Source organism: Haliotis asinina, chromosome 2 (assembly GCF_037392515.1).
Source record: "Haliotis asinina isolate JCU_RB_2024 chromosome 2, JCU_Hal_asi_v2, whole genome shotgun sequence".
Classification (NCBI taxonomy): Eukaryota; Metazoa; Mollusca; class Gastropoda; order Lepetellida; family Haliotidae; genus Haliotis; species Haliotis asinina.
Genome location: NC_090281.1, coordinates 42,987,251 through 43,013,897, shown reverse-complemented (window position 1 = coordinate 43,013,897; position 26,647 = coordinate 42,987,251). Strand labels below are relative to the sequence as shown.

At 40.8% G+C, this 26,647-nt stretch overlaps 1 protein-coding gene across 1 annotated transcript; it reads left to right on the top strand.

The window, feature by feature from the left end:
* The first annotated feature begins 3 nt into the window (after window positions 1-3).
* On the top strand, window positions 4-26,427 carry LOC137273737 (carnitine O-acetyltransferase-like). Its single transcript, XM_067806550.1, has 14 exons — window positions 4-147; window positions 10,184-10,372; window positions 11,323-11,403; window positions 12,099-12,217; window positions 12,707-12,760; window positions 12,980-13,148; window positions 15,905-16,076; window positions 17,141-17,322; window positions 17,947-18,047; window positions 18,670-18,789; window positions 19,698-19,820; window positions 21,259-21,457; window positions 21,787-21,924; window positions 22,832-26,427. The coding sequence occupies exons 1-14, from the start codon at window positions 121-123 to the stop codon at window positions 23,042-23,044; spliced, it is 1,887 nt and encodes a 628-aa protein (XP_067662651.1). The 5' UTR covers window positions 4-120; the 3' UTR covers window positions 23,045-26,427.
* Window positions 26,428-26,647: the final 220 nt, after the last annotated feature.

Here is a 26,647-nt window from a genome sequence, read left to right as displayed (position 1 = left end):
ATAGATAAAAGCACGCATGCGTTACCGGACCCATAACAAAACTTGCACATTGCTTTAGGAATACGTTGTACTTTGACCCGCAAGCTCCACTTAAATAAAGTTTTGCCAGTCACGATCACAATGCTCCGTCAGTTGAGGAGGCCACTGGTAAGTAAACCGAGTGTGAAAAAATATACATGTTTTGAGAAGTTTGCAGTGCGACAACTGTTAGAACATGTCAAAGAATACGTTTTTCATAGGCAAATGTGTTGATAAAATATAAGCACGTAGAAGTTTAAGCTTAAGTGCCAACCACTTTTGTCTTAAGCAGAATAATATTTGGCAGTTGTTTTCAACTGTTGAACCTGTTTTAAAGGGTTATGAGTACAAGCGCCACTGGAAATAGTACAGTCATGTCCACATTCTACAAATGCAAGTCAAAGTACACTACTTTTAATGGTAAATGGTAAACTTTGGTAGAACTTGTCTGCAACCCAATAAACCACATCAGTGGTATTAAATGTTGGAAAGCCTGCTAAGTTTTGCTTGAATGCATCGTTGGTGCTTAGGATAAGTCGTGTTTGGTAGCATACAAGTCTAATCCACCTCTGGGTCTAAAAATGGCAGGCCCGATGCAGGTGAAATTGACGAACAACTAGCCTCAGGAAAGAACATATTTTATGAAAAAAGTTCATAGTAAAACTGAAATAATATCATGAATGGATCCCTGAGACTTTCATCATTTTCAGAAGCTAAGGAAATCTAGACTTGTCATATTTTCTAGTCTTGTGTGGGGTTCCTTATTATATACTTATTATATATATATTTGCTTCAGGGTGTGTATGACAGACTACATGTGAAATAGCTCCATGTGACTCCATGTATTTCTAATTATTTGCATTCTGCTAATGAGGGAAGTCTTTTCCACCCTTCTTTGAAAATTATGATTTATGTCAGTCTTCTCCACAAGTATTGGGTGATGTGTAGCCTAGCTGTTTAAGCATTTGATTGTCACACCAAAGACCTGGGGAACTGATCCCCCACATGGGCACAATGTGTGAAGCCCATTTCAGGTGTCACCTGCCCTGATACTGCTGGAATATTGCTAAAAATAAACTCATCTCTGCTCAAGTATCTATCTCTGCTGTAAGTACTTTACATTATAGATGTTACAAATATAAATATACAAATCACTAAACTTTGAATTTATCCAAATTTCTATCTCCATTTTGACGATACTGGCAAAATAGAACTATCAGACCACATGTCAATTTTCACCCTTTTCTTTACTTTTTCCCTGAAAAACAAACTTCACTAAAATGACAAACAAATACTCAAACAGTCACCTATGATAAGTTCCATATCCATATTCCTGTCAACTTATGTCAGCATCCATGAACTTTCACAATGAGAGTGAGTTTTGTTCTTTTAAGTTTATTTAATGAAATTCCTACAATGAAATTTCTTTAATTATCAGCAGTTAATTTTTGAACTGATGGCCTTCAGCTTTTTATAATACTTCAAATTGAGACACATGCAGTGGTGAGTACAAAATATCTGTAAACAGTTTATTTTCATCAGTGATTGAAATCTACCTATATACTCTCTATTTGATGGGACTTGGTTGAAATCTGTGATTGGTTCATTACAACTGATCAATCATTGAAAGTAATTGATTAGCATCATTGTTTCCTTGTTATGTTTCTTAAAGCACAAAAAAGAAAGAAGCAAACATGTAGTTCCAAGGTTTTTTTGCAAACTGAACAAAATGCATTTGGAAATTTAACATCTTTTACATTAAACGATGATTAGCATGTTAGGAACATGAATTTCCTGAAGTCTTTGAGATAAATTCCACCATGACAAGGAACGAGCTTGTAGTGCTTATGAAATGTAACATACAAAACCAACCTTGTGAGAAATATTGTAAAAGCAAACAAGTGTTCCAAAATTGCTGAGTTTGATTATGAGAAAATATGATCGATTGCAAGGCCATTTCGATTATTTCATTTAATCAGACCACCACAGTTGCTTTAAGCGACTGACAGCAAAATATAAGATGGTTTCAGTACTTTATGACAGGTATGATGAGAGATATATTTTATTATGTGAGTGAGTATAGTTTTATGCCACAATCAGCATTCAGCAATATTCGAGCTACATGGAGGTGGTCTGTAAACAATCAAGTGTGGATCAGACAATCCAGTGAGCAATGGCATGAGATCTGCGCAGTTGGGAAACAATGACATGTGTCAACCAAGTCAGCAAGTCTGTCCACCCGATCCCGTTAGTCACCTCTTATGACAAGCATGGGTTACTGAAGGCCAATATTCTTACCTAGACCTTCACAAGTAATATGTTATTAAGATCATCACCATTATTCCATTTAATCTCTTCAAACTTGCTTTGCAGGGAGTATTACAATGGACTCTATCTGTCTGTCCATCTGTGCATCTTTGCCAGATGTTTTTGTATCAGATCTTTGAAAAATGTTTTTCATATTTTTTTCACCAAAGTTGACACATAGATCGGTCTATTGGTGCAGTTGTTCCTTTTGATAGTTGTAGTGTTTTGCCCCATATCTTCTTTGCTGTTTCTAAATTAGACTCATCTATATGCAAATGTACTTCACTTAACATACATGATTCTATGATGTGTGATGTGCCACATTGCTTTCTGTCTGTAATTTTTATCAGAGGAAATTGATCACATCTTTCCAACTGATATTATGGGTATAAAAAGCTAAATGTTTTCTTATAAACTTCAATCGGAATCTGTGTTGTCTTAAGAAGCTAGGTCATTAATGTTAAAAGTAATATGTGTGCTCAGTATTGCCTTAAAGCTACAATATAATCACATATTTTGTCCAAATTAACCAGTTTCTGTAATGAGTACAGAAAGTTGAGCACACCAATACTAGTTCTGCACCAAATGTCAACTATTTGACGAATTCCCTGCAGTCATTCAGTGCAAGTCATTGTTTTACAAAACATGGTCAATGGATGCACGCACGGATGTAAATTTAAAAACCACAAAATTCTTTCACGAAATCATCCACCTACAGTTGTCAGATGATTCAGTCTGCATGGAGGGCACACCACAAAAGTGATTTTGTGTAGATTAACCACGAGCACTTCAGGCAATGTCATTTGTCAAACATATTTTGTGAAAAGTGATTCTTAACAGAGAGTGAGAGAGTTCAAATTTGTAGGTTTGGGCGATAATATCGATATGATCAGCAATTTTTGCAACCATGATCGTTTTTTTTTAATGATGTAGTATAAAATATTAGTAACAGTTACATTTCACTTATATTATTGTACATTAATAGTTTGGAGAATGTTTATTATTATTATGTTTTACAGATTAAGATAGAAATGCAGCAGAGAGGGTTCGGGTGATATTATTATTATTATTATTATTGTAAGTGTTCTTGTATAGCGCACAAATCAAACTGCCAGGCAATTTCTCTAGGCGCAAGGTATTTTTCCCTTGATCACCGGATGTCAATCTCAACAGCACATCGTATTTCAATCTCAACTCCCTGGGGAGTATACAACTCTTGCTGCCACTAGGCGCACCAAGTTTATTGTGGCTCTCTCATCCTAACGAGGTACCCATTTGACAGCTGGGTGGACTGGGACACATAGTCACAGCACTTTGTCCAAGTTTACTGCACGTTGCTGTACCCGCTACTAGGTGTATGCACGTGTTCATGTGGCCACCATCTGGTCATATACCAACGAATTCGTGGGTTCTTTTAAGTGCACAGGATTGTGTACTGTACACTAGGGGTTGTGACAACACTGAAAGAGTCTGCACACAAAGTTGACTCCAAGGTTTTTTACACCCGGTCACAGGTGGGCTCGATCCGGAAACCGAAACCTTGCTGGATCACTAGCCTGGCGCCTTCGCCAGCTCGCCCACCATGCCCCCATGGTCATATAATTGCATTTGCATGAGTTTAAATCCATATGTATGAAAAATAAGATTGATACAGGTATTCATTGCAGGGATAAACAAACCAAAACGGCAGACGTCGCTGCAGATGCATTTTCTCCTGTTCCAAACTTGTTCCAAAGTGAAGTCTTCAATTTTGGAAACATTTTCAATTGATCTCTTGTACAATTATATCTGAGTTCTGACATTGGCCAGCAGGGTTCCCCTGAAATCAGAAAACCTGCGTATATGACACAGTGCAATAATATCACTAATGAAAACCACATAATTTAGTAGTATAGGTACTAAATGCAGCTTAAATGTTTTTTTATTTCCAACTGTTTCGGAAGTACACACAATAATTCTTTAGAAATTAAACTTAGAGGCATATACCTGAAGAAATAATTATTAGTTGAAAATTGATTATCATTTTAATTCTTTTTCAGAAGAAGTCCTCCTTGCGGTACATATAAGCATTTTTATGTCCAGTAAAAATCCCTACGACAGTTGTAACTATTTTGATGATAAAATATTTACAAAACAAAAAACTTGTTTTTGTCTTGTGAGACCCCCCTTACAGGGCCTCTCAGGGCCCTCTACAGCCAAGAGCAGGTAACTGTGGCCATCTACCTTGTACCTCACTTTTCATGCTGTCGTTCGAGTAAACGGTTGCATCCATTCAAGTCTAGCTTGGAATCCTACACCTTGAGAGATGAGTGAAAAAGAGTCAGCAACAGTATGTATGGTTCCTCTCCTTTCGCACGGGCGTTAATTGGAATTTCATGGCTAAAATTTTCATTCATAAATTGTTGTAACTTTTGCCAGTCATTTCCTGTCTTCCTGCCGTGTGGCTGGCAAGATGGCGGTCTTTATGGCTTCTTTTTTAGTGTAGGAAGTGTTTGGCTTGCGTCACATTTTCCTGTATATTGCATGTTAGTATGTTTCTTACATGCTGGAATGTCTTAACCCATTTTTTGCTTGTTTCAGTCAAAGTGGGTATGTCGGTTTAAGACTTTCAATCTTTTTTCATGGTGTCACGCAATTATATGTACACACCTGTAGGTTGCATTTATCCACTTATACATGTTGTTTAGCTTGGTTAAATCTACTGTACTTCCGTTTTAGCAATATATTATTGCCCGTGCGTTTATATTTTGCTTGTAGTGTGTTTAATTGTGTATATTTATTCTGTACATTAGTTACCATTAGGTTGGTTCTGATTGTTACAGTTCCGCCCCTGCACTTCTTGTGGTAATACTCTATCTGTATTAAGCCTGTGATAAATGCAAGGCTTTTTCGCCACGAACTATCAAGAGAAGGGCGGCTGACTACATGTTTTATAACAACTGGTTACAGGCGGGAGGGGATAAATATGGGCACAGGACCCGTCCTCCAAAAAAGTCAAGGGGAAGGGTAAGAAATAAGAAGCTCTAGCTCTTGTTCGGAAGGTCCAGGGAGCAAGCGGGCTAAGTCGGGGGATGTACCCTCCTCTTCTCCTCTCCCCTCTGCCCTTCTGATCTTGGCGGGCCAGGGTTGTGTATAGATGGCACCCAAACCTCGGGGTTAGGCTCGGGCACGGGTGCTGTCCCTGGAGGAGTGTCTGATCCGAGCGTAGGCTCCGTTAACGGCCTCCTCGCTGTTTCGGCAAGTTCTGCACCAGGCTTTGGCCTGGGTGCAGTTCCGCTTCCTGGTGCTGGTCCATCGGGTCTCGTACCGTTGGTCACCTGCAACCTCACTGGTAGTCCCCAAGCTCTGGCTTTGCCGCCTGCCTCGGTTCCACTCATTGCACCGGGGTCCCTGTTTCGGCAGCCGACCCCACGGGGTCTTGGCACCCAGGTTCGTTTGTAACCCATGGGCTGGTCGGTTCGAGCAACTTGGCTCTTCTAGATCTGTTGTCCTTGTTGGCGGGCTCCTCGTGCGTACCTTCGGAGGTATCCCTCGGTACGAGGGATTCCTTTGTGGACATGGACGAGGATGACGGTCCAAAGCAGTCGGGGAAAGTTCATAGCTTCTTGCTCGGATCGTCCCTGCAGCAAGTGTGTGAGAGTATCGCAGTAGTTTTGCCGCAGGTGGTCGTCCCTTCGGATGCCCCCGATCCCGCAGAGTTTCGTCAGACCCATTCTAAATCTCAAGGGTTTGAACAGCTTGATAGAGGTGCTGTCTTTCAAGATGGAGACCTTCGATTTTCCTTCGACAGGGTTTGTTATCAGTTTCGTGGGTGGCACCAAGGGTGTTCACCAAACTCATGCTAGTACCAGCTCTGGTCGCCAGGGCGCAGGCCAACTTTTGTTTCCCGTACCTGGACGACTGGATCCTCTCGCTCTCCCAACACAGAATCCACACAGTAGGTGATGGATATTCTCACCCGGCTAGGTTGGGTTATCAATCTGAAAATATCATAACTGGTGTTGACGCAGGATCTGGTTTTCTTGGGGGCGAGGTTTGAGACAACCCGAGGGTTGGTTTCTCTGTCCCAAGAGCGCATTATCAAGGTACAGGGCATAGTGTTAAGGTTCCCTACAGTCCTCTTTGGCCTCGGCACAAACTTGGCTTCAGTTGCTAGGCAGCATGGCATCGACGGTGGACATAGTTTGGCATGCACGTCTTAGATTGTGTCCCATTCAGCAGGCGTTAGCACAGCAGTGGTCCCACCTGGAGGACTACGAGAAGAATCTGGCTATTCCCCAGTGGTTGACACCTCACTTGCGGTTATGGACAGGTAACGGAAATCTATCCAAAGGTTTACCTCTGATGACACTGGTACCGTCGCTCACAATTCAGACGGATGCCTCCCTCACAGGGTGGAGGGGCGTCCTGGGCGACCTCACAGTGTCGGGCCTATGGTCCGAACATGAGGCGACCTTGCATATCAATGTTTTGAGAGCTGTGAGGTTGGTGTTCGAACGCTTCATGGATCAGGTTCGAAGCCGAGTGATTTGTCTAGAGATGGACAAGAGACGGCGATGCTATGGTGTGATCAGTTAAGCATACGGGTTATGCCTGTCTATCTCCCAGGGGTCGACAACGTGCGTGCAGATGCGCTCTCACGATGTGTCTTAGCTCCCCACGAGTGGTTGCTCTATCGGGAGATATTCATGATTATCTCCCAGTTGTTTGGGTCATTCCAGCTGGACTGGACGGACAGGGTGTTGTGGGCGTTTCCGGAAATTCCCCTGATTTCCAAAGTTCTGTCTCAGCTTGCTACCCAACCAGCACGGCTTCTCGCACCTCTGTAGCCGTCTCAACGTTGGTTTCCAGTAATACTCAGTGCAGTCACCTGTACTATTACTGCGGCGACTGAACCTACTATCCCAGAACGGCCAGCCTCACCCCAATCCCAGGATTCAGGGGGTGGCCTGGCTACTGTCCGGAATCGTCTCCAAGAGAGCGGAATTCCTGCATCAGTTGCAGACACAATTCTGACTTTGCGGAGGGATTCCACGAATGTACAGTATGAGGATAGGTGGGCCCGTTATGCGCGCTGGTGTGGAAAAAGATTCTCGATCCCTTTTCTTTGACTGTAGTTGAAGTATTGGAGTTCTTACAGTCTTGTTTAGAATCTACGATTCGAGGCTACTCCACTGCTATTTCAGCCTTTCACATACCCGTCGAGGGTGCCTTGTTGGGACAACACCCCCTGGTACAGCGTTTTCTTGCAGGGGTGGACAGATTGCGTCCGGTCGTTAGACAGACAAGTCCTCAATGGAATTTGTCTATAGTATTGGATTGGTTGTCCTCCCCTCTCTTTTATGACTCGGCCAACCTGTCGTTGCAACTGTTACGTTGGGAAACGGCTTTCTTGGTGGCGGTTACGTCGGGTAGACATGTTGGCGATTTACATGCTATGTCTTCAGACCCGGAACTAACTGTGTTCCATAAGGGTCGGGTTAGCATACGCTTACCTGATTCATACCACCCGAAGATTTCATGTGAAAGCACCTATCGATCTTCTTGTGTTTACGCTTCTTGCGTCGTCTCATAATACTCGCCATAAGGCGCATGTATTCGACGTTAGGAAAACTTTTAAAGCATACATTAAGAGAACAGCCTTACTCCGTAAGGAGAAACAGCTATTTTGCTGCTATGGTGGTGGCAAAGCTGGTTGTCCGGCTAATACACAGACAGTATCCCGATGGATTGTATCGGCAATCTGCATGGCCTATACACATAAGGGCTCATCTCCCCCAGAGGGGTTGAAAGCTCACTCAGTGAGAGCAGTGGCCATGTCAAAAGCATATGCCGCTGCTCTGCCCATTGAGGAGATCTGCCCAGTGGCTATTTGGAGCCGTCCGAGCACGTTCATCCGGCATTACCAACTGGACAGACACTCACGAGAGCGTGCTCGGTTCGGTCAGTCAGTTCTCCGCAGTGGACAGAGTAGCGCTGCTCAAGCTGATTAAGCTTTGTAGACTATATCTGTTTGGACTTGATGGTGGGTTACTATCCGTTCCCATTTGACTGGTGGTGGTATTTGGTGATGGTTTTTTAGTCCCGCCTTCCCTTGGTTTGGTGCCTTACTTTCTATCCATTTCCCCACTTAGCTTGCTAATGTGGTATGGACAGATTTTCAGTTTGGTGAGTTTCCTCTTTGCTCAGGTCTCCAAACATTGATTTGGGTGGGCGGGGTTTGTTCTTTGGGGTTTCCGAATTTCTAGCCAATGGGCATATAAGCTTGACAAGCGGGTCCTTAGCTTTGTCACGCCCCCCAGCCTTGATTGACATCAGCGGTCAGGTGACAAGGTCTGTTTCCGTATGGTTGTAGATTTGCACTTTGATCGAATGGACTGTGCTGTCAGACAGAATACCACTCCCTATTGCTTATCTTTGGGAGTCTGTTTAATGCTTATATGTACCCCAAGGAGGACTTCTTCTGAAAAAGAATTATACAAACCTCCTTGGTGTACGGCCACCCTCCTTCCCTCATTCTGTTTGATATGTTCAGCATGAAAAGTGAGGTGTGAGGTAGATGGCCAGAGTTACCTGCTCTTGGCAGTAGGGCTCCTTGAGGCGCCTTGTAAGGGTGGTCTCACTAGACAAAAATGAATTTTTTGTTTTGTAAATATTTTATTATCAAAATAGTTACAACTGTCGTAGGGATTTTTACTGGACATAAAAATGCTTATATGTACCGCAAGGAGGACTTTCTTCAAAGAATTCATAACCTCTGCAGGTTTGTATAAATGTTTTGATCCCCCAATTTTTATTTTGTCTCCTCCCAAAAGTTTGCAGAGTCAACCTGACCCACCCTGGGCCAGTGGCTTTGGTTGTCTTCAGTTAGGAAACATTTGATTTCTTCTACAATTATGGTTGATTCCTGACGGTGGCCAGTGGCATTTTTTTAAAAGAAAGGAAACAGTAATTTCATTACCTTAACCATGTTTTATACTTTCACAAAACATCACAATATGTCACAAAAGAAAGTTTTCGCAAAACCCATCCCTAAAACTGTTGTCTTGCATGAGCATAAGTTTTTATCTGCACAATTACCACTAATACAAAGTCGTATTGACATGAAAATTGACATGTAAAACATACTTATCATAGAATCATAGAGCAGGGAGTTCAGATGTATACAATATGAGAAGTGATTTCATAGAAAATGAAACCAAGTAAAGATTTGGTAAACTTTACAGAAATGGAAAAGTATGCTTTTATACATGTTATAGGTAACCTAAAAAACTGAAACGAGTAGATTATTATATATACATTATTTATTTATATACAACTACTGCTCATGACCTCATACTCTGGGCAGGCATACTGTTTCAAGCTCAGCAATCCTACTCTGTGCATACATTATAAGTGCAGCGCAGCATACCTGTTGAAACCACTGGGGATAACTAGTGAACCGTTTGAACTCTGAATTTGCAGGCTTTTTTTCATCACATTTTTCTCAGTGTTATAGGTCTAATTTGCATTTTGGATGATTTGTTTCAGTAAGTGCATACCAAAAGGTATCAGAATCTGCAAAGTTGTGTTTTACATTGCATGTGACCATTAAAAACAGTGTCATGTATTATTGGGAAACCTGATTTGTCCACTGAAGTCAAATTTGATTTGCAGAGTTATGTCTCATAGTTGTGTCAGTATCTGATGATGGCAGGTTTAGATCCTAAATTTCTGCCTTCACAAAATTACCTGATTAGGGTCTGACGGACTTCAGCCTTTCCTAAGCTTTGGTGTATCATGTGATCTATGGCATCGGAACAACTCACTCACTCTCTCACTGATACGGGATTCTAATGTTCATGTATGGTGTTGTCAGGGTAACAATGCTGGTCTGATCCTGTCCAGAATGCAGACGGAACCAAGGATCAAGGCCATTGGGCGGATGTTTTCTGTCCAGGACTCCTTGCCCCGACTTCCCCTCCCACAGGTGGATCAGACACTACAAAAGTATTTGCGCACTGTCCAGCCATTGGTCAGCACTGATGACTACCACCATACGGAAAAGGTTGCTTTGGCTTCCATTTCGCCTTTTCTCTATTCTAACATGCTGATAGCCTAATGTATGTTTTGAGGTATCGTCCTTAATGTAACTTAATTCACTGATTATTTACATTTTGTTGGTAATTCTAGTTTCTTGCATTGTGAGTTATCTTGTAATATTGACTGAGTATCATAACAGTGTCAACACTTGTGGAATGTACAACAGAATAGTTCCTTGGTATTTACTATTATGCATGTTTTTTGCCTACATATACATCTATATCTTGATATATTTATGTAAAAAGACAAATCCAGCCAAGAGTGATTTTATCTGTGAAAGCCTAGAATTGATTTCATCATGTTTTGCTAGTCATCCTGTTTGTTGTTTATCCTGTTTATTAGGGCTGTAATGATGCATTAAACTATTGATGGTTTGCAATTATTGAGTCTCCGATAGGATGTTAGAAACGAAAAACTATAAATGCTTAGTGCAAAATACAGGATGTTTGGGTGCAGACTTGCAACTTCATTGAGTGAAGTGTTTTAAGTGTTTACTTGATCTGGTTTTCAAGATCGTTGTCAGTTATTAAAAGATGCTGAAACTACTGTTTATCTGTTATAACCTTCACATTCATTTGGGAAATGACTTCAAATGAGACACTGAATGGAGATAGTACTGCAGTAGTTGGATGCAGTAGACTATCACTATCACAAGAGTGTGTTGCTATAGACTGTCACTATCACAAGATTATGTTGCAACAGACTATCACTATCACAAGAGTATGTTGTAACAAACTATCTCTATCATAAGAGTATGTTGCAACACAAAAAAGTATGTTGCAACAGACTATCAATATTGCAAAAGTTGTTTTCCCCTCAATAGACATCTGTACTGTTTATTGAGTCCTGCATGATATAGACTAACCATGAAGTCCGAAGATCCTATCTAAGATGTATGGTGTTCCTGGTTTCCAGCTTGTTGAAGCCTTCAGGAAGTCCCCTGGCCCTGAGTTGCAAGCTATGCTGGAAAAACGGGCAGCTGAAAAAGTAAACTGGGTAAGGATGCCACAATTCTCTATTTCATGTTACTGTGCTCCAAATAATTGTCTCAACTGTGTGGTTAGTGATAAGTGCATGGCTAGCCATTATCAGATGAGTTCCTGTCATATTTCTTCAAACCAATAAGTGCCATACTGAATGTTCGTAGAGTCACGGAGTACTGCTGCCAGTATTGAAACACGTGTACATTCAGGTTTAGGTGGAAAACCAACAAGAGCCTGTTCATGATTATGCAGACTGAGTGTGTTTTATTAACCAGCGGGTGGCATTGGGGTATCCTAGAGGTCAAAGCGTTCACTCATCACACGAAAACCTGGGTTAATTCCCCACAATGTTTGAAGCCCATTTCCGGTGTTCCTTGACAATGATATTGCCTGCATTTTCGATGCGTTGGTAATTTGTAATCCATCTTTATGTTGAGGGCTGTTTATGTCAACCAGTTGTGCACTGGATATGCTTCGAACTGTCATGCAGTAAAGGGTAAAGGACCTGTAGGGTAGCGTAGTGGCTAAAGCATTTGCTGAAGACCTGGCTTCGATTCCCCACATGGGTACAGTGTGTCAAACCCATTTCTTGTGTTCACTCCATATTGCTGCATGAATATGCTAAAAGTGGCTAACCAATGAAGGGGTCAAGTCCCATTCTAACCTACTGTTCACTGACAATGTTGATGGTGTACTGGTCTGTCCTAGCTGTCTGACTGGTGGAAGGATGTCGCGTACCTCAGTGTCCGCACCCCTGTTGTTATTGCCTCCAACCCAGCAGTCATCTTCCCTCGACAAGACTACAATGACAAGAAGGGTCAACTCAGGTCAGTGACTCTAGCTCAGGAATTCCATGGTGACATTCACTTTATGTAGTCCAGAGGACATAGATGGATATGCATTGTTTCTATCCTCTCTGTGCAGCAGAGAACTGCGCAATTTATCAGGTTTTATCTAACATGTCTCAGTTCTTCTGAGGATTAGAGATTTGGTGAAAGAGGGAATGAGGTTATGCCACCCTCAGCAATATGGTGGTGGTCCAAGCATGGATTACTGAAGATCAGTTCTAACCCAGGTTTTCACAGGTCTGGAATCAGATAGGTCAGTGACTGATTTTATGAATACACTTAGACAAAATCAGGTTACAGAGACAGGTATCAGCCGTCTCACCAAGCTGATCCACTCAATCTTCTCATGCAACCACCATGCATAGTTTCACTGGAACCAAGGAGCTTATGTAGGGGTCTGACACAGATGAACATTTGGGGTTTTATTTCTCTTAATTGTGCAGATTTGCAAAAATCTCTCTTTTCCAGATATGCTGCCAAGGTGATTGCTGGGGCCATTGATTACAAAATTATGATTGATGAGTAAGTAAACTTACATCTGATATGTTAAACTGTAATCACTAGAGGTACCTAGAGGCCAACAATAAAGGAGTATGTTTGACCAAAATGTTGAAGTGAATAGTGAAGCTATTGTTCAGGTCTGAGTGAAGATTATTGTGAAATATGTCTATGTTCTATAACTTCTAACGACAGCTTGCAGCAGTTTTTCAGGTGTTTGTGAAATATGAATGTGTTTTATAGGCAGACACTGCCGGTGGAGCTGCTGGGCGGCAAACCCCTGTGTATGATACAGTACTACACCATCCTGGGTGGCTGCCGCATCCCGGGGATGAAGAGGGACTCCCATGTCCTTCACCCATCCACCGATCCCAACCCTCCACGGCATATCACCGTCATGCACAAGAATCAGGTAGGAAGTGGTCGTACCTCTCCATGGCATGTCACTATTATGCACAAGAATCAGGTAAGAAATGATCCCAACCCACCACGGCTTATCAAGAATCAGGTAATAAGTGATTCCAACCCACCATGGCATGTCACTGTTATGCACAAGAATCAGGTAGGAAGTGATCCCAACCCTCCACGGCTTATCACCGTCAAGCACAAGAATCAGGTAGAAAGTGATCCCAACCCGCCACGGCATGTCACCGTCACGCACAAGAATCAGGCAGGAACGAACATACTACTGACAGTGTGATATAAACTGAACAGTATTTATTCGGAATTAAACAACTTCAGAGGCCTTTATGACTGTAATCATGGTAAATGTATCCTCAGTTTAAAGGTCACATGCAACCTAAAAATCAAACATAATTAAAATACAGTTATCACTTATTCATGATATATAGAATGCATTGCTGATTAAAAAAAACCAAAGTTATAAGCGTATAATTGCAAATTGAAAGTGCAATATTTTGTACTTGGGATTCCCTCCTCGAAAAGAAGCAGCTGCAGTACTGAACCAAGTCAGAGCTGGCAGGTGTGCACTCAAGTGTAACAAAGCCTTTTCAGTCGACCATGGCAGATAGAAAACCAATGGAAGAATTAATTATAGTGTGTCACAGAAAAGTTGGCATAAGGTAGAACTTGTACAGGATAGTACATTATTTAATCATGTCATCATATGTCACTTTATTTCATGTGCTGACACATGGTAATAATTTAGTTCACATGTCCATAATACACTGTATTACATATATATTACATATTACATCATAATCATATATATTCTATTTCATTGACTACACATTTGTCACAGTATCATCAAATTACAACATGTAAATTAAGTAACAGTCCAACCAAATACAACACATATTCTATGAGAGTTTTCCTCCAGGCCAAGAAGTCATTTTGTTCATTTTTGATTCTAGAGTCCAGATTCCGATACTTCTTTCTTTTTGGTGGCAGTCTACCACCAGCCTGGACAACTGAATCTGACTGGAAAACTTAAAACATTATTCCAACTAGATGTTCACAGAGTACACAGTTAAGATGGTTCCAAATGAAAATTATTAACAATATCTTAGGCGCAAACTATTATCAACATGAAATAAAGGCCAGTGACTCATCCCTGTGTAGCTATTGTAAAACTTCCAGTGAAACAATTTCACACCTTTTATGGGACTATAATGTGACTTTGGAAGAAGATTGAAGATTGGCTCATATCTGATGCTGGAATAAGAATTAAACTTACCCCACATATCATACTATTTGGATTAAAGGAAACTCACAATGATCCTTTGAAGATAATGTTGCCTCTTACTAAACAAACAATCTTTCGCAACTGAAAATATGGAATAATACCAGATCAAAAGACTATTATACCAGTTCTATTATGTCACAAAATGTATCGCTTTTACAAATTGTTCATATAAATTTACAAAATCTTGGTCATCACTACATACTTCATTTGCCTAGTAATGTACTACATGTACTAACTGCTTCGGATATAGTCCATATCTAACACTGAACATAAGCAAAGACTGTAGAGCAATATACATGTATGTTTATGACATCAAAACCTTCACAAACAGGTAAATACATATCAGGGCTTGATTTAATGCTTTGTTACTTGCACCAAATGAACCTCCTTATGAGTCTAACTTGATCGGAATTCCTAAATTACAGTATTTTTGTCGTCTCCAGGATCATTGTGAATGTCACGATATGTTGTGACCAAGTTGTCAGATGTGTTGATTGTTGCCAGACAGCCCTTTCTACAGCACTGCCAGTCCACATTGGTGTTTCTCCTTCTCTCCATTCTGAACCTGTGACTATTATGAACAAGATTCTGTCCGCCTTGGGAGTTAGCAACAAACTGAACATTGACTTGAACATTTGCCATTTTGCAATGACCGATGTGACCATTTGAAGCATTTATATACATGACACCTCAGGCATCTAGCATTCAAAATACTCAGTTACAAGCAATAAATTAAATAAACAACATTAATCAAAGTGTTCATCTGTTTGGTACCCCTTCTGTCTGCCATTGATTAAACAATGTTCACTCTGTGAGAACAGTTCACTTTCAATTGTTGACAACTTGAATGAAACAGGCTGTAACCTGAAATGCTGTGAGCTGTGACATTTAATCCCTGATAGCAACATATAGGGTGCCGGCAAAGTCAGGTTAAGCGTTTTCATTGGCCACTGGTTCATTTGTCGATACACTTAGCCGGATCTTTGTTTATGACTTATAAGCCTGATAGAGGTTAATTTCAAATTACATGTAGTGCATGCCTCCTGTCTTATCTGCCTCCTACTTGCTTGACAACGAGAGGTTTACATCCTTGTTGCAATGTCTGTATTTTGTAAAGACAGTATTCCATGAAGTGTCTGCATTAAGTCCACTCTGCCCTTTTTGTCTAACCTTAGGATACGTGTCACACAGCACCTATTGTTATCACAGAATTCCTTCATGACTTTAGTAGTATCTCACACTAGCAGTCTTACTAAGCTATGGTGGCATACTGGTTGCATAGTAATTTTCTAAACTATGTGTCTGAGGCCACACATTTTAAATTTTGAAATAATGCATAGTGATGAAACATTAAACATGTAGTTGTCATTACTGTAGCTAGCTTCCCATTGTTTGTCTTAAGCATAATCAGTCTGACACACCTTGACAGTGCAGTGTTATATTAAGTGTTTACCTGTCTACAGTTGTTCTCGCTGGACGTGTATGGCAACGACAACCGCCCTCTCAATGTGGAGCAGATCTACGAGCAGCTGAAGAAGATTGTGGAGATGTCCCCCAATGCTGCACCCTCCATTGGCGTCCTGACTATGGGGGACCGGACCAGCTGGGCCAAGACCTACAAGCACCTGGTCAAGGGTGAGGTCATCTCAATACACTTGATAGGTCCTTGTGGGAGGGGGTAGGTTGTCCCCAACAGCCAAACTGCAATACAGTGCACCCTGTACACAATGGCCTTGTTATAATGCCTGCCTGGATATAATGCCACATTTTCTCCTGGACAAACAGTGGCATTATTACCAGGGTATACAGTACGTAGATAGCAGGTCCCCTGAAGTAGATATCTGTGATAACCCATAACCATTGTATGATGTCAGCTGGGATGATGTTTGACTAATTGGTTGCCTGCAGTTGAGCAAAATTTGCTCGTATGCAGACAACTAATACAGACACCTTGTCAGGTCAAACAGCTGCAGAAAACTGCTTCCTATTGCCCCTATTTGTTTGGGTTGGGTTCTGAATATTTCATGCTAATAAATCTTTTAGCATGTTCATTTATGGTTACATTAAGTTTCAACAATATATTTAACACATGAATGCTGAACTTCATGCTAGTGTTTAGGCCAAGGGGTCTTAACTGTACAGCCACTTACTGGCCAAGTTCCCACACTCACATCCAAGTCCTGGCCAGTGTTGAAACCTGGTAACCTGGTCGATTGTGTCACCTTGGTTTCTGATAGTGTGGTGTTTTGCTAATGATATCAACCATTGGTTTGTCTGGTACAGATTTGAATATTTACAGGCTGCCATGACAGGTCTATCTGCTGTTGTTACAGATGTGTCTAATGACAGCACCAGTTTGACTTCATTCAGTTCAATAATCTTCCCATGAGGGTTTAGTAGGTGCCATCTTTTCCATGCATGTCACTGCAGGTGACAGAGTTGTCAGACTTGGCAACATGTCAGATTACCTGATCTGAAGTGGTGTTCTTGCTGTCTATCACTGGTACATATAACTGTCTGAAGGTCACCAGTACTGGTAACTATGTCACTACACGGAGTTCACTCACCATGAGTTCACTCCCCTGTCTGTTTGAAGCTGGCCTTTCTGCAGTGCATTGTGGGCATCCTGACTGACACCAAACTATCTTTGTTTAGAGGATGGATACAGTGCATACATTGACGTGTTGGTTTGTTGTCAGACAAGGCCAACAAAGTGGCCATGGAGACCCTGCAGAGAAGCATCTTTGTGATGTGCCTGGACAGTGCTGGGCCACAGCCCACCGACGAGGACCACTCCAACTCCCTTGCTATCACCCAGATGCTGCACGGTGGAGGCAGTGCGTATAACTCTGGCAACCGTTGGTTTGACAAGACATTGCAGGTTAGTTCCCGAGTTTGTGTTTCATATGATTGTAAAATTCCAGAAACTAATGTAAAACTATGGTGGTATGAGGCCAGGATGAACATGAGTCTGACTTGTGTCAGATGTGGAGCTGGGAGAGTAACGAGGATAACTGGGACATGTGGGTAATAAGTTCGAGGTAGGTACCTCAATACCCGCACCCATTATGGTCATGTGACTAATAGATTAGATTAAAATGATAGATTAATAGATTAGATTAGTGTAAAATGTTATTCTTTCATGATTAAAATGTTGTATTGTCTTTGAAGATTTAGACATAACTTTACAGTCACTTCTTTTGAATAAAATACATGATGTTGAAAAACATGAAATTTTAGCCTCCGAGCTGAAGAATAGGTTGCCATTTCTTATAAATGTGAATTTGAATTAACATTACAGGTGTCTGGGTGGGGTAGGGTTACAGGAGATGGAGTACCAGAGTAGAAAATTTGGACTCATTTCAGCGCTAGTCATATGTAAACTGTGTGTACTTATAAACTACAGGATATGTCATGGCATATTCATGATAGGGTTCCCTAGCTCTGAAGCAGCTAATGATGGTGTCTTCGACCATGTTGTAAACTATGTCTGTTTCCCTGACAGTTTGTCGTCGGTGAAAACGGAGTGTGCGGCCTAAACTATGAGCACACCACAGCAGAGGGACCTCCGATTGCTGCCATCATGGACCATGTCCTTTCTTTCTGGTCAGTCAATGGCTCATTCCAGAACTTTCAAAATTTTGTAAGGGAAACCTGAAAGCATGGTACTGAGGTCATACGACATTCATTCAGAATTTAATTTCATGAAAGCTGCATGGAAACATGCACAACTTAATCAGGTTGTCGTCAAGTTCCCTTACAATGTCTGGTGACTGACACGTCAGTCGGACTGCAATGCGATGACATGAGTTGTCCAAGTCAGTCATCTTGACCACTAAGTCCCAGCAGATGATCTCATGACAAGCTTGGGTTGCTGAAGATCACTTCTAACCCAAACATCACTGGTCATTAAAGAAATATCTGACCATTACTCATTTAGACATGAAGACCAATTCTAGCAACCCACGCTTGCCACAAGAGCCCGAGTTGAAAGAGACACACCAGATGAATGTGATGAATCTGACGCATATGAAAAACTTTTTGAGGTTTCTCCCAATCTACCACAAAATAACACCAGTGAATACAGCTTTGTCCAATTTGGATGCAGTGATCAGAATAAATACATCGTCTTTTATGTGAGGGTCATGACAAGTAAAGTCCCACTGTGTTTATACGAGCTGTAATACTGAGTACCTGTATGAAGGTATGATTGTTGTATTGGCTTCAGTGAGAAGAATGAGGAGACGGGACTGAAGGCAGGGGGCGTGACGGACGCACGGAAGTTAACACTCAACTACTCCCAGGAACTGCTGAAGGACATTGAGGAGGCCAAAGTACATACAGACAGGTAACACAGGTTGTTCAACACTACACAGGGCAGTACTGCAGATAGATGATAGCAGCCTAACCATAAGCATAGACAGTTCAGAGCTTGACGTCTAGGGCAGTATTCTACCCAGTTGGAATATGGTCACAATGTGCATTAATCCTGTCTGTTGCCTCGTACAAAAACTTGAGTTGCAACAGAGCCATTCCAGCCTGGAATATCACAGCATGTTGAAGGCCATGTCTTGTTTGTATAGAGTCCAAATTAGACATATGCTAACTTAGAAGTTAGCACATGTTGAAGTGAATTGCGAATCAATAAATTATATCTATATGTACAAATATTTCTTATCCTGACACAACACATGGTAATTCCTTTCTTCACTTCAGAAATGCAACAGATCTCAATGCACATCATTCCTATATCCTTTTCCTTGTGTACCAATCTTGACAAGTGAGTTATTCAAAATTACCTCTGTTCACCCAGCAGAAGATGGGTACTTGGAGGAATGGAGCCACGTGACTATAACCCTGTAGTGCCTAACAGGCAACTTGGGTTATCCGTAGTAATAATAATAAGATTGTTTAAGTGCTTCGAGCATGCCCTTTGCATCAGCAATGCTCACAATAAATGACTACTTATTACTAGTATTAATTAATTATTATTAAATGACTATTAGTACTAGTATTACTATTATGTGAATTTTTTTACCTGACACAAAACATTGCAATTATGAATTCACTTCTGTTAAACAACACAGAACTCACAGATTACCAGTCTGGAGTTTATCTGCTCTGGATCCCTCCTTATCCCATTATCAGTCTGATAACCAGTTGAGGGATGCAGTCTCTGTGTGCACACCAATCAACAGCCAAGACCTAAAACTGCCATAAACTTACAACAACTGTCATGTCTGCGTTGTGTTCCAGCATGGTGAATGACGTGGACATGCGTGGGTTGACCTACACTGGATACGGCAAGAACTATCCCAAGTCTCAGCGTCTCAGCCCTGATGGTTACATCCAGATGGCCCTACAGCTGGCCTACTTCAAGTACGTGGGGAGGAGGCTGGGATCCATGTTCATATCACAATATTCATTGAAACCAGTAGGGCAAGGACGGGTTCAGACTTTTTCTCCATGTTACTCCCTATTACCCTACCTGAGATACCCAATATGTTAATTTCTGACATCAAATGTATGAGAAATGGCAATATATTCTTCAGTCTCACTAATATTTTGAGGTTTGGAAATATCTAAATGTATTATATTCAAAACATGTGACTGTAAATGTTTCGAAATCATGAGGAAAGCATAACAGTATACATTGTTTAATCTATTAGTCACCTGATCACATTGGGTCTGAGTATGGAGGTGGGTGCCTGGGTCCAATTCATTATCCACCTGTCCCAGGTATCTGGGTTACCCGTCTCCGCCTTAGTAAGCAGGCACCTTGCCGACATTAATATTGCCAAGCTAACGAACTACGTCCAGTATATTACTAAATGTCAATGTGTCATGTGAACAAGTTGTCAGTCAAGCAGATAGTTACAGAATTAGGAGAAGAGCTTCAAAGAAGGAATATCATCATATCGTGCACATTTCACCCCTACTGATGCCACAATCTAAGTTGTTAAATAAGTGATGAATTTGAATGCTTCTTGTACCAAACAAACAAGAACTATCATGTACTTTATTTGGAAAAACACTCACTTAACACGCTGACTGCATCTCACAAGTATACTCATAGTATTAGTGTCTATTCGAATTTGCTCCTGCGAGTTATCTCGTAGCTATACTAGTGGTATTTTAAAACAAGTTTCACATGTTGGCATAACAGGCACAAGAACCAATCGTCTCAACCGAAACAAACAACGCCATGAGTCGTTTGTTGTTGTGCCTATTTTGCCAACAATTTTGTGAAACTTGTTTTAAAACACCGCGGATAAAGCTACAAGGTAACTTGTAGTTGCAAGTTTGACAAGAACCGATGCTGCCACTATACCCATGAGAGGCAGTCAACATGGTAAGTGACAATGAGGATCATGAACAGGTTATCTCATATGCTGAAACACAAGTTTCCATTTGTTGATTTCACCTTCAAGAGGGTCTTTGTTTCTTTCACTTTCCCCACTGAATGGTCGCAACTTGTGACATTGTATAGCTGTCATTTTGTGTCTTTTGTTGAAGAAAGGGATGTAACTCTCACCTGAATTTTTGGAACATGTTGATGTTATTTAGCAGTCTTCTTGAGCCGCTGAACATCAACAGATATAACTTCCATCCTTAGATACTTGCTCTTGCCCCTAGTTGGAGACAAGACACAGATGAACGGTGGTCAGTTACACTGTCAGGCAATGGAGAGCATCTGTCACCTCATAGTTTTCATTCATGTCCATAAATGATGCAGGTGTAGAGCTTTGCAGTTGCTAAAATGACAGTAAGATACTTTAGAGGTCAGGTATATTGTAAAGATTTTTTCCCACAACAGATTATATGGCAAGCCTTGTGCCACATATGAGACGGCATCACTGCGTCGGTTCAAGCTAGGACGCACTGATACCATCAGATCTTGTTCTGTTGACTCCCTCAACTTCACCAAGGCCATGCTGGACAGCTCCATATCACGTGAGGTCAAGGTTGACCTCTTCAGGAAGGCTGTGATGGCTCACAGGAAGTATACAGATGAGGTCAGCAGTAGGAGAAAGTCTTTCTTGTCATTTCATGCCTGATAATACAGATAACTTTCTGTTACAAAAGATTAAATACTTTTCAATTAAAGGTCTGATGAAATGAAAATGTTGCTGGACAGTTTGTGGTGCAATTTCAGAATGTCTGTGCACTTACTGTTCTGATGTAGAAGAGATGCCATTAGAAATTCTTTGGCATTTTTTGCAGGCTGTAGTGCATCTAAAACAATTTAGACATGAAAGCCAATATTGAAGAGAACTGTACAACCATGTTACCAAACCCAAACCCTACTGTGGGAGAATTTTCTTCTCTACTTTGTATTTTTCAGGCTATTAATGGCAATGGAATTGACCGTCACCTTCTTGGGTGGAAGCTAGCAGCAGTGGAGGCTGGCATGAACATCCCAGATCTCCACATGGATGGCTCTTTCGCCACCAGCCTGTACTTCAAGATATCCACTAGCCAGGTACAGTCTTGTCAGTCTCCCATGCTGATGGAGTAAAGGGTGGTTAATTGGCCTTGTGGCTCAAGTGTTTGCTTGTCCTGCTGAAGACCTGGGTTCAGTTATTCATGTGGGTATAATGTATGAAGCCTGTTTCTGGTGTTCCCATCGAGGGTATTAATGGAATAGCACAAAATCATGCTGACACACACTTTGTATGGTAAGCTGTTGTGTGGAATACACATTGTAGCTACGATGTGGTGTACTGTAGTAATCCATACCAAATCCCTAGCTCTCTGTGCTGACAGAAACTCAGCCAGATGCGATGCTATACTTGTTAACAGTGTGTCGTGACTATCATCATTTGCATGTAACCAGACCAGATGAAATATTGCCAGTCTAGAATTTTCTAGGACTATGACCTAAATAATTGCAGATCAGTTTGTTATTCAAACTCATGTCTTTTTTCAAGTCTGATTCAAACATATCTGAGACGTGAGTAGATATGTTTACCAATCAATCAAGCACAGTTTTCATGTCCTACACTAGAGGTGGCTGTCTTACATCAAATGATGCACCTCAGACCCTGGATATTTTGTCAGTTATCATGCAGAAGACCTGGGTTCAGTTCCCCTCTTGGGCACAGTGTGTGTTACTGCCATGATATTGTTGGAATATTGCTAAAAAAGCAGTGTAAGACCAAACTCACCGTTATTTTTTCAAGCATTTGGCAGATAGAAAATGAGAAAAAAAAGTATTATCAACCTTCAAGTTAATGCATGTACTGCACTAAATCAAAACTAGAATGCTCAGGTAATTTCCGGAGTACAATAACAGCCAGACTTTGTCAGATTTTATAGCTATCTCTCCATCTTACACAGTCAGGCAGGTGGGTATTTTTAACAATAACTGTGTGTTCTGTGTTGATCAGGTTGCTGCCAAGCATGATGCTGTGATGGCGTTTGGTGCTGTTGTCCCTGATGGCTATGGCGTCTGCTACAACCCTCAGAACACTAAGATCAACTTCTCTGTGTCGTCATACTTCAACAGCCCGGAGACCGACTCCAAACGCTATGAAACTGCACTGAAGGAAAGCCTGGACGAACTCCAGACTTTACTTGGACCTCCTCAAGCCAAGATGTAACCTGGGGTGTGGTGTGGGTGACCTGGTGTGTGACATGTGTGACCTGCCTGTATGGATGGCTGCAGCTAGAGTTGCCACATCTGTGTGTACAATCACGAAATGAGTGTGGAAACTGATGCTAGAACATGCTACTGCAGTTATGTTAAGCTTTTGTCCTTGACCCCCACCTGCAGTAACTGTTTGTGTCTGTATTTAGTCAACCATGTTAGTGCTATCCATGTTTTTTGTGTGTTTCTCATCTCCAGTCTTCCAACAAAACAGCAACTGGGTAAAATAATACAAGAAATAGAAGTGATAAAAAAAATTCTATTCTGACTGAGTGTCCTATTTTATGTCATATATAAGTTACTTGGACTGGGCTGTAGTCAATGTGCTTTGGACACAATTTTTGATAGATATAAATAAGAAAAGGTCAATTTGACCTGTTTTGTATGAGTGTTTGAGGGGAGTTACGGTCATTTTTGTATCACATCAGGTCATAAATTTCCATAGTAGCAGGGAAAACAGAGATGACAGAACTTAATTCTACCTTGAAACATATGGGGAAAGGGAGATGGGTCACACAAAAGAATATTGACAGCCAAGTAGGAATTGCAGAAACATGTCTTTGATGTGTGTGTGCACGGTGAAGGTAACTCTTGAAATGTCACATGGTTCTTGTAAAATCCACCAAACGTTCTAATATTGTGAAACGAATGAGGTCATTTTAATTGAGCTAATGTTCAGTATGTATGCAAAATTGGTTTCTTTGTTCTTGGCAGTGTTAGATATGATACTCATTATACCTACCCTCCATTGTATTTATGTATCATGTGTGAAAATAATGAGCTCTGGTAACCCATGCTTGTCATAAGAGGCGACTAACTGGATCGGGTGGTCAGGCTTGCTGACATGTTTGACTTGTGATCGGTTCCCAGGTGCGCAGGTCAGTGCTTATAGTGTTGATCCTTTGATTGTTTTGTCCAGACTCGATTATTTACAGACTGCCACCATATAGCTGGAATATTGCTGAGTGTGGCATAAAACTCAACTCACTCACTCACTCACTGTATTATGACTGGAGAAAGTATGGCGTCCAGCCCAAACTGTTTCTTGTATTTGCTGTAGCACTTCCTCAGTAAAGTCCAGATTCTAGAAATCACAGTAAAAAAAATGGTAATCCATATTACACACGTTTACTTCGGTAATTTGGTTGTCTTTGCTAGATAGTGTTGTGGCTGCTAGTGCTGATAGCAGCTGTGTTATGTGGGCATTTGTAGATCCTCCACAGAGCAACTGAATCACTGTCCTTTTTTCCTTCATATACTGACATACTGAGTATTTGTGAGGACAGTGAACCTGTGAATGTAGAGATTATTTGTACCACCTCCAGAATTGTAAGTATAGTCATACTGATACATGAATACTATAGTAATACATGTAATCATTGTAGTGTGTCCTAATAGAACTGCAAGATGTTCATGCATAATTATGAAACTTTCCTTTCATTTCTGTAAATATATGGCCACAAGAAAGGATGTATGTTTCCAGTCCCCATGCCAGTCTTTTGTATCTGATTTCAATCAGCATAATGTGATGTCATTGCCTCATTCTTTGATATAGTACTGCTCATTGGAAAGCATTGCTAAAACAATAACTGCATGGGTTTTCATGTAGATATATCCTTTTATTGTTCTTTGATAGATGATGACAGTTCTTGTGAATAACTTGTTATCAGTGCAATCGGATATCTTGAACTTTTTGAGGTGTTTGTTCAGTGACTGCAGATGATGGTGACCAGTGAAAACGTATATCCTTGCTTTGTGGAGCAACTGATTATATAGTGACTGTGTCTATAGCAACACTTCCAGACTAGTCAGAACTATGATTCCAGCAGTGTAATGGATCTCCAGCATGATTGTGATACCTCCTGATTTGTACATACATGTATATCACAACATTCCCATAGGGTCTGTGTTGTTACGGTTGTGAATGTCTACTTGTTTCACAACTTACATACTGATAGAGGTTGATGTCCAACTGCTTGACCCATTGATTCCCATCAAATGATTATTTTCACAAAATATGTGATTAAAATGTTTTTGAAGAGTTAAACCATTGTTCATAGCTTCAAGAGTATGATACTCCTAAAAGTGTTCACTTTCGTCCATAGTTCCACATTCTTCCTGAAAAGCAGACTTCTTTAGGAAGTTCTGAAATATCATATCAGATTGTACTTTGATTTGTAGATTGTTGCTCATATTGTCAACCATTTGTGTGGCTAACCCATTTACAGTCATCCTTCAGGCCTCACATTTCAGTAAACCTTCACGAACACCTGCATTCACATAGTTTGTACAATCACAAGTTATCCACTCTGGATGTCTTTAAGCTGATAGATTGGCAACTCTGACATAGTCCGTTTGACTCAAAAGTGGATTGATGGATGGCATTCTAGCTTGAAAACTAATAAATACTCAAAAATACTCAATGGCCCTCCCTTCTCTGCACCGCCCCCCTTGTAACAAACAGTGAACTGTGTCAATATTTTAATGATAGTTTGTCAAACAATTGTTTTATTTTTCGGACAAAACATTCTGCACAAATTTCACAGAGTAGGTATGTTGTTTTGATTATGATCTGGGTTTCATTGAGTATTTCATGTTCATTGGTTTTCAAGTTAGATTGCGATTCATTGCTTTTGAGTCAAACTATAGAAGTGTTGCTTATACAAATCTCTTGGGGATAGTTTATGACTGTACAAACCATGTGAATGGATGCAGGGGTCTACCCTGCCAATCAGAATGTCAGTTACAACAGTAACAGCTGCATGGTAACCTGTAGTATTGTCTGACAGAGTTTGGTCTGAATATGATAGTACTTACCTCCCTTACCTAGTGTCTTGTATGGAGATATGCTGTATGGTAAACTTCAACATGCTCGTTTTTTGCAAGTGCCTTATCCATTAAGTGTTCAACCATTGGTTCTGTCAGATTTGCTGTCAGTTGAGGCATCAACTGACACATTTTGTATACAAAGGTGAGACATGGTTATATACTTGTTGTCCAAGTTTATGGGGATATGTTTTTTATACTAATTCAGTTGGAGAGAAGGGTATCTTCTTGCATTTAAACAATGTGAAACCGCAGGTGTCACTTTAGCACCAGATATTTTCTGTTCTTTCTAGTATCAGTGTTGGAACCCCTATGTTGCCATGGATATGTTTGTTAGCTGAGGCAGTTAATTGTTGCAGAATTGCCCCTTGAAGAGGCAAGTTAAGACAATCTTTTAGAAGATAGAAGTTAGTGTGATGAAATAATATACATGTATAAACAGAACCTTAATTTGTGCATTACCATGCAGTTATTTATGTGCACTTTTGTAATAAACAGGAATGAACATGTTTATATTTTATATGTCATAGATATGCTTAATGACTTGAAACAAGTGAACAGATACATGTTTCAGTCAGGGCAGTTTGTGACAATTTATGTGGAGTTGCCATGTTGAGAAAGTTTCCCAGCAGTCTGGCAACATGATGTTTGAACTGGCCACCATGACTAATTGTTTGTGGTCATACATCCACAGGATGGGGTTTGGGGTTTGGGGTTGGCCTTGTGCTTA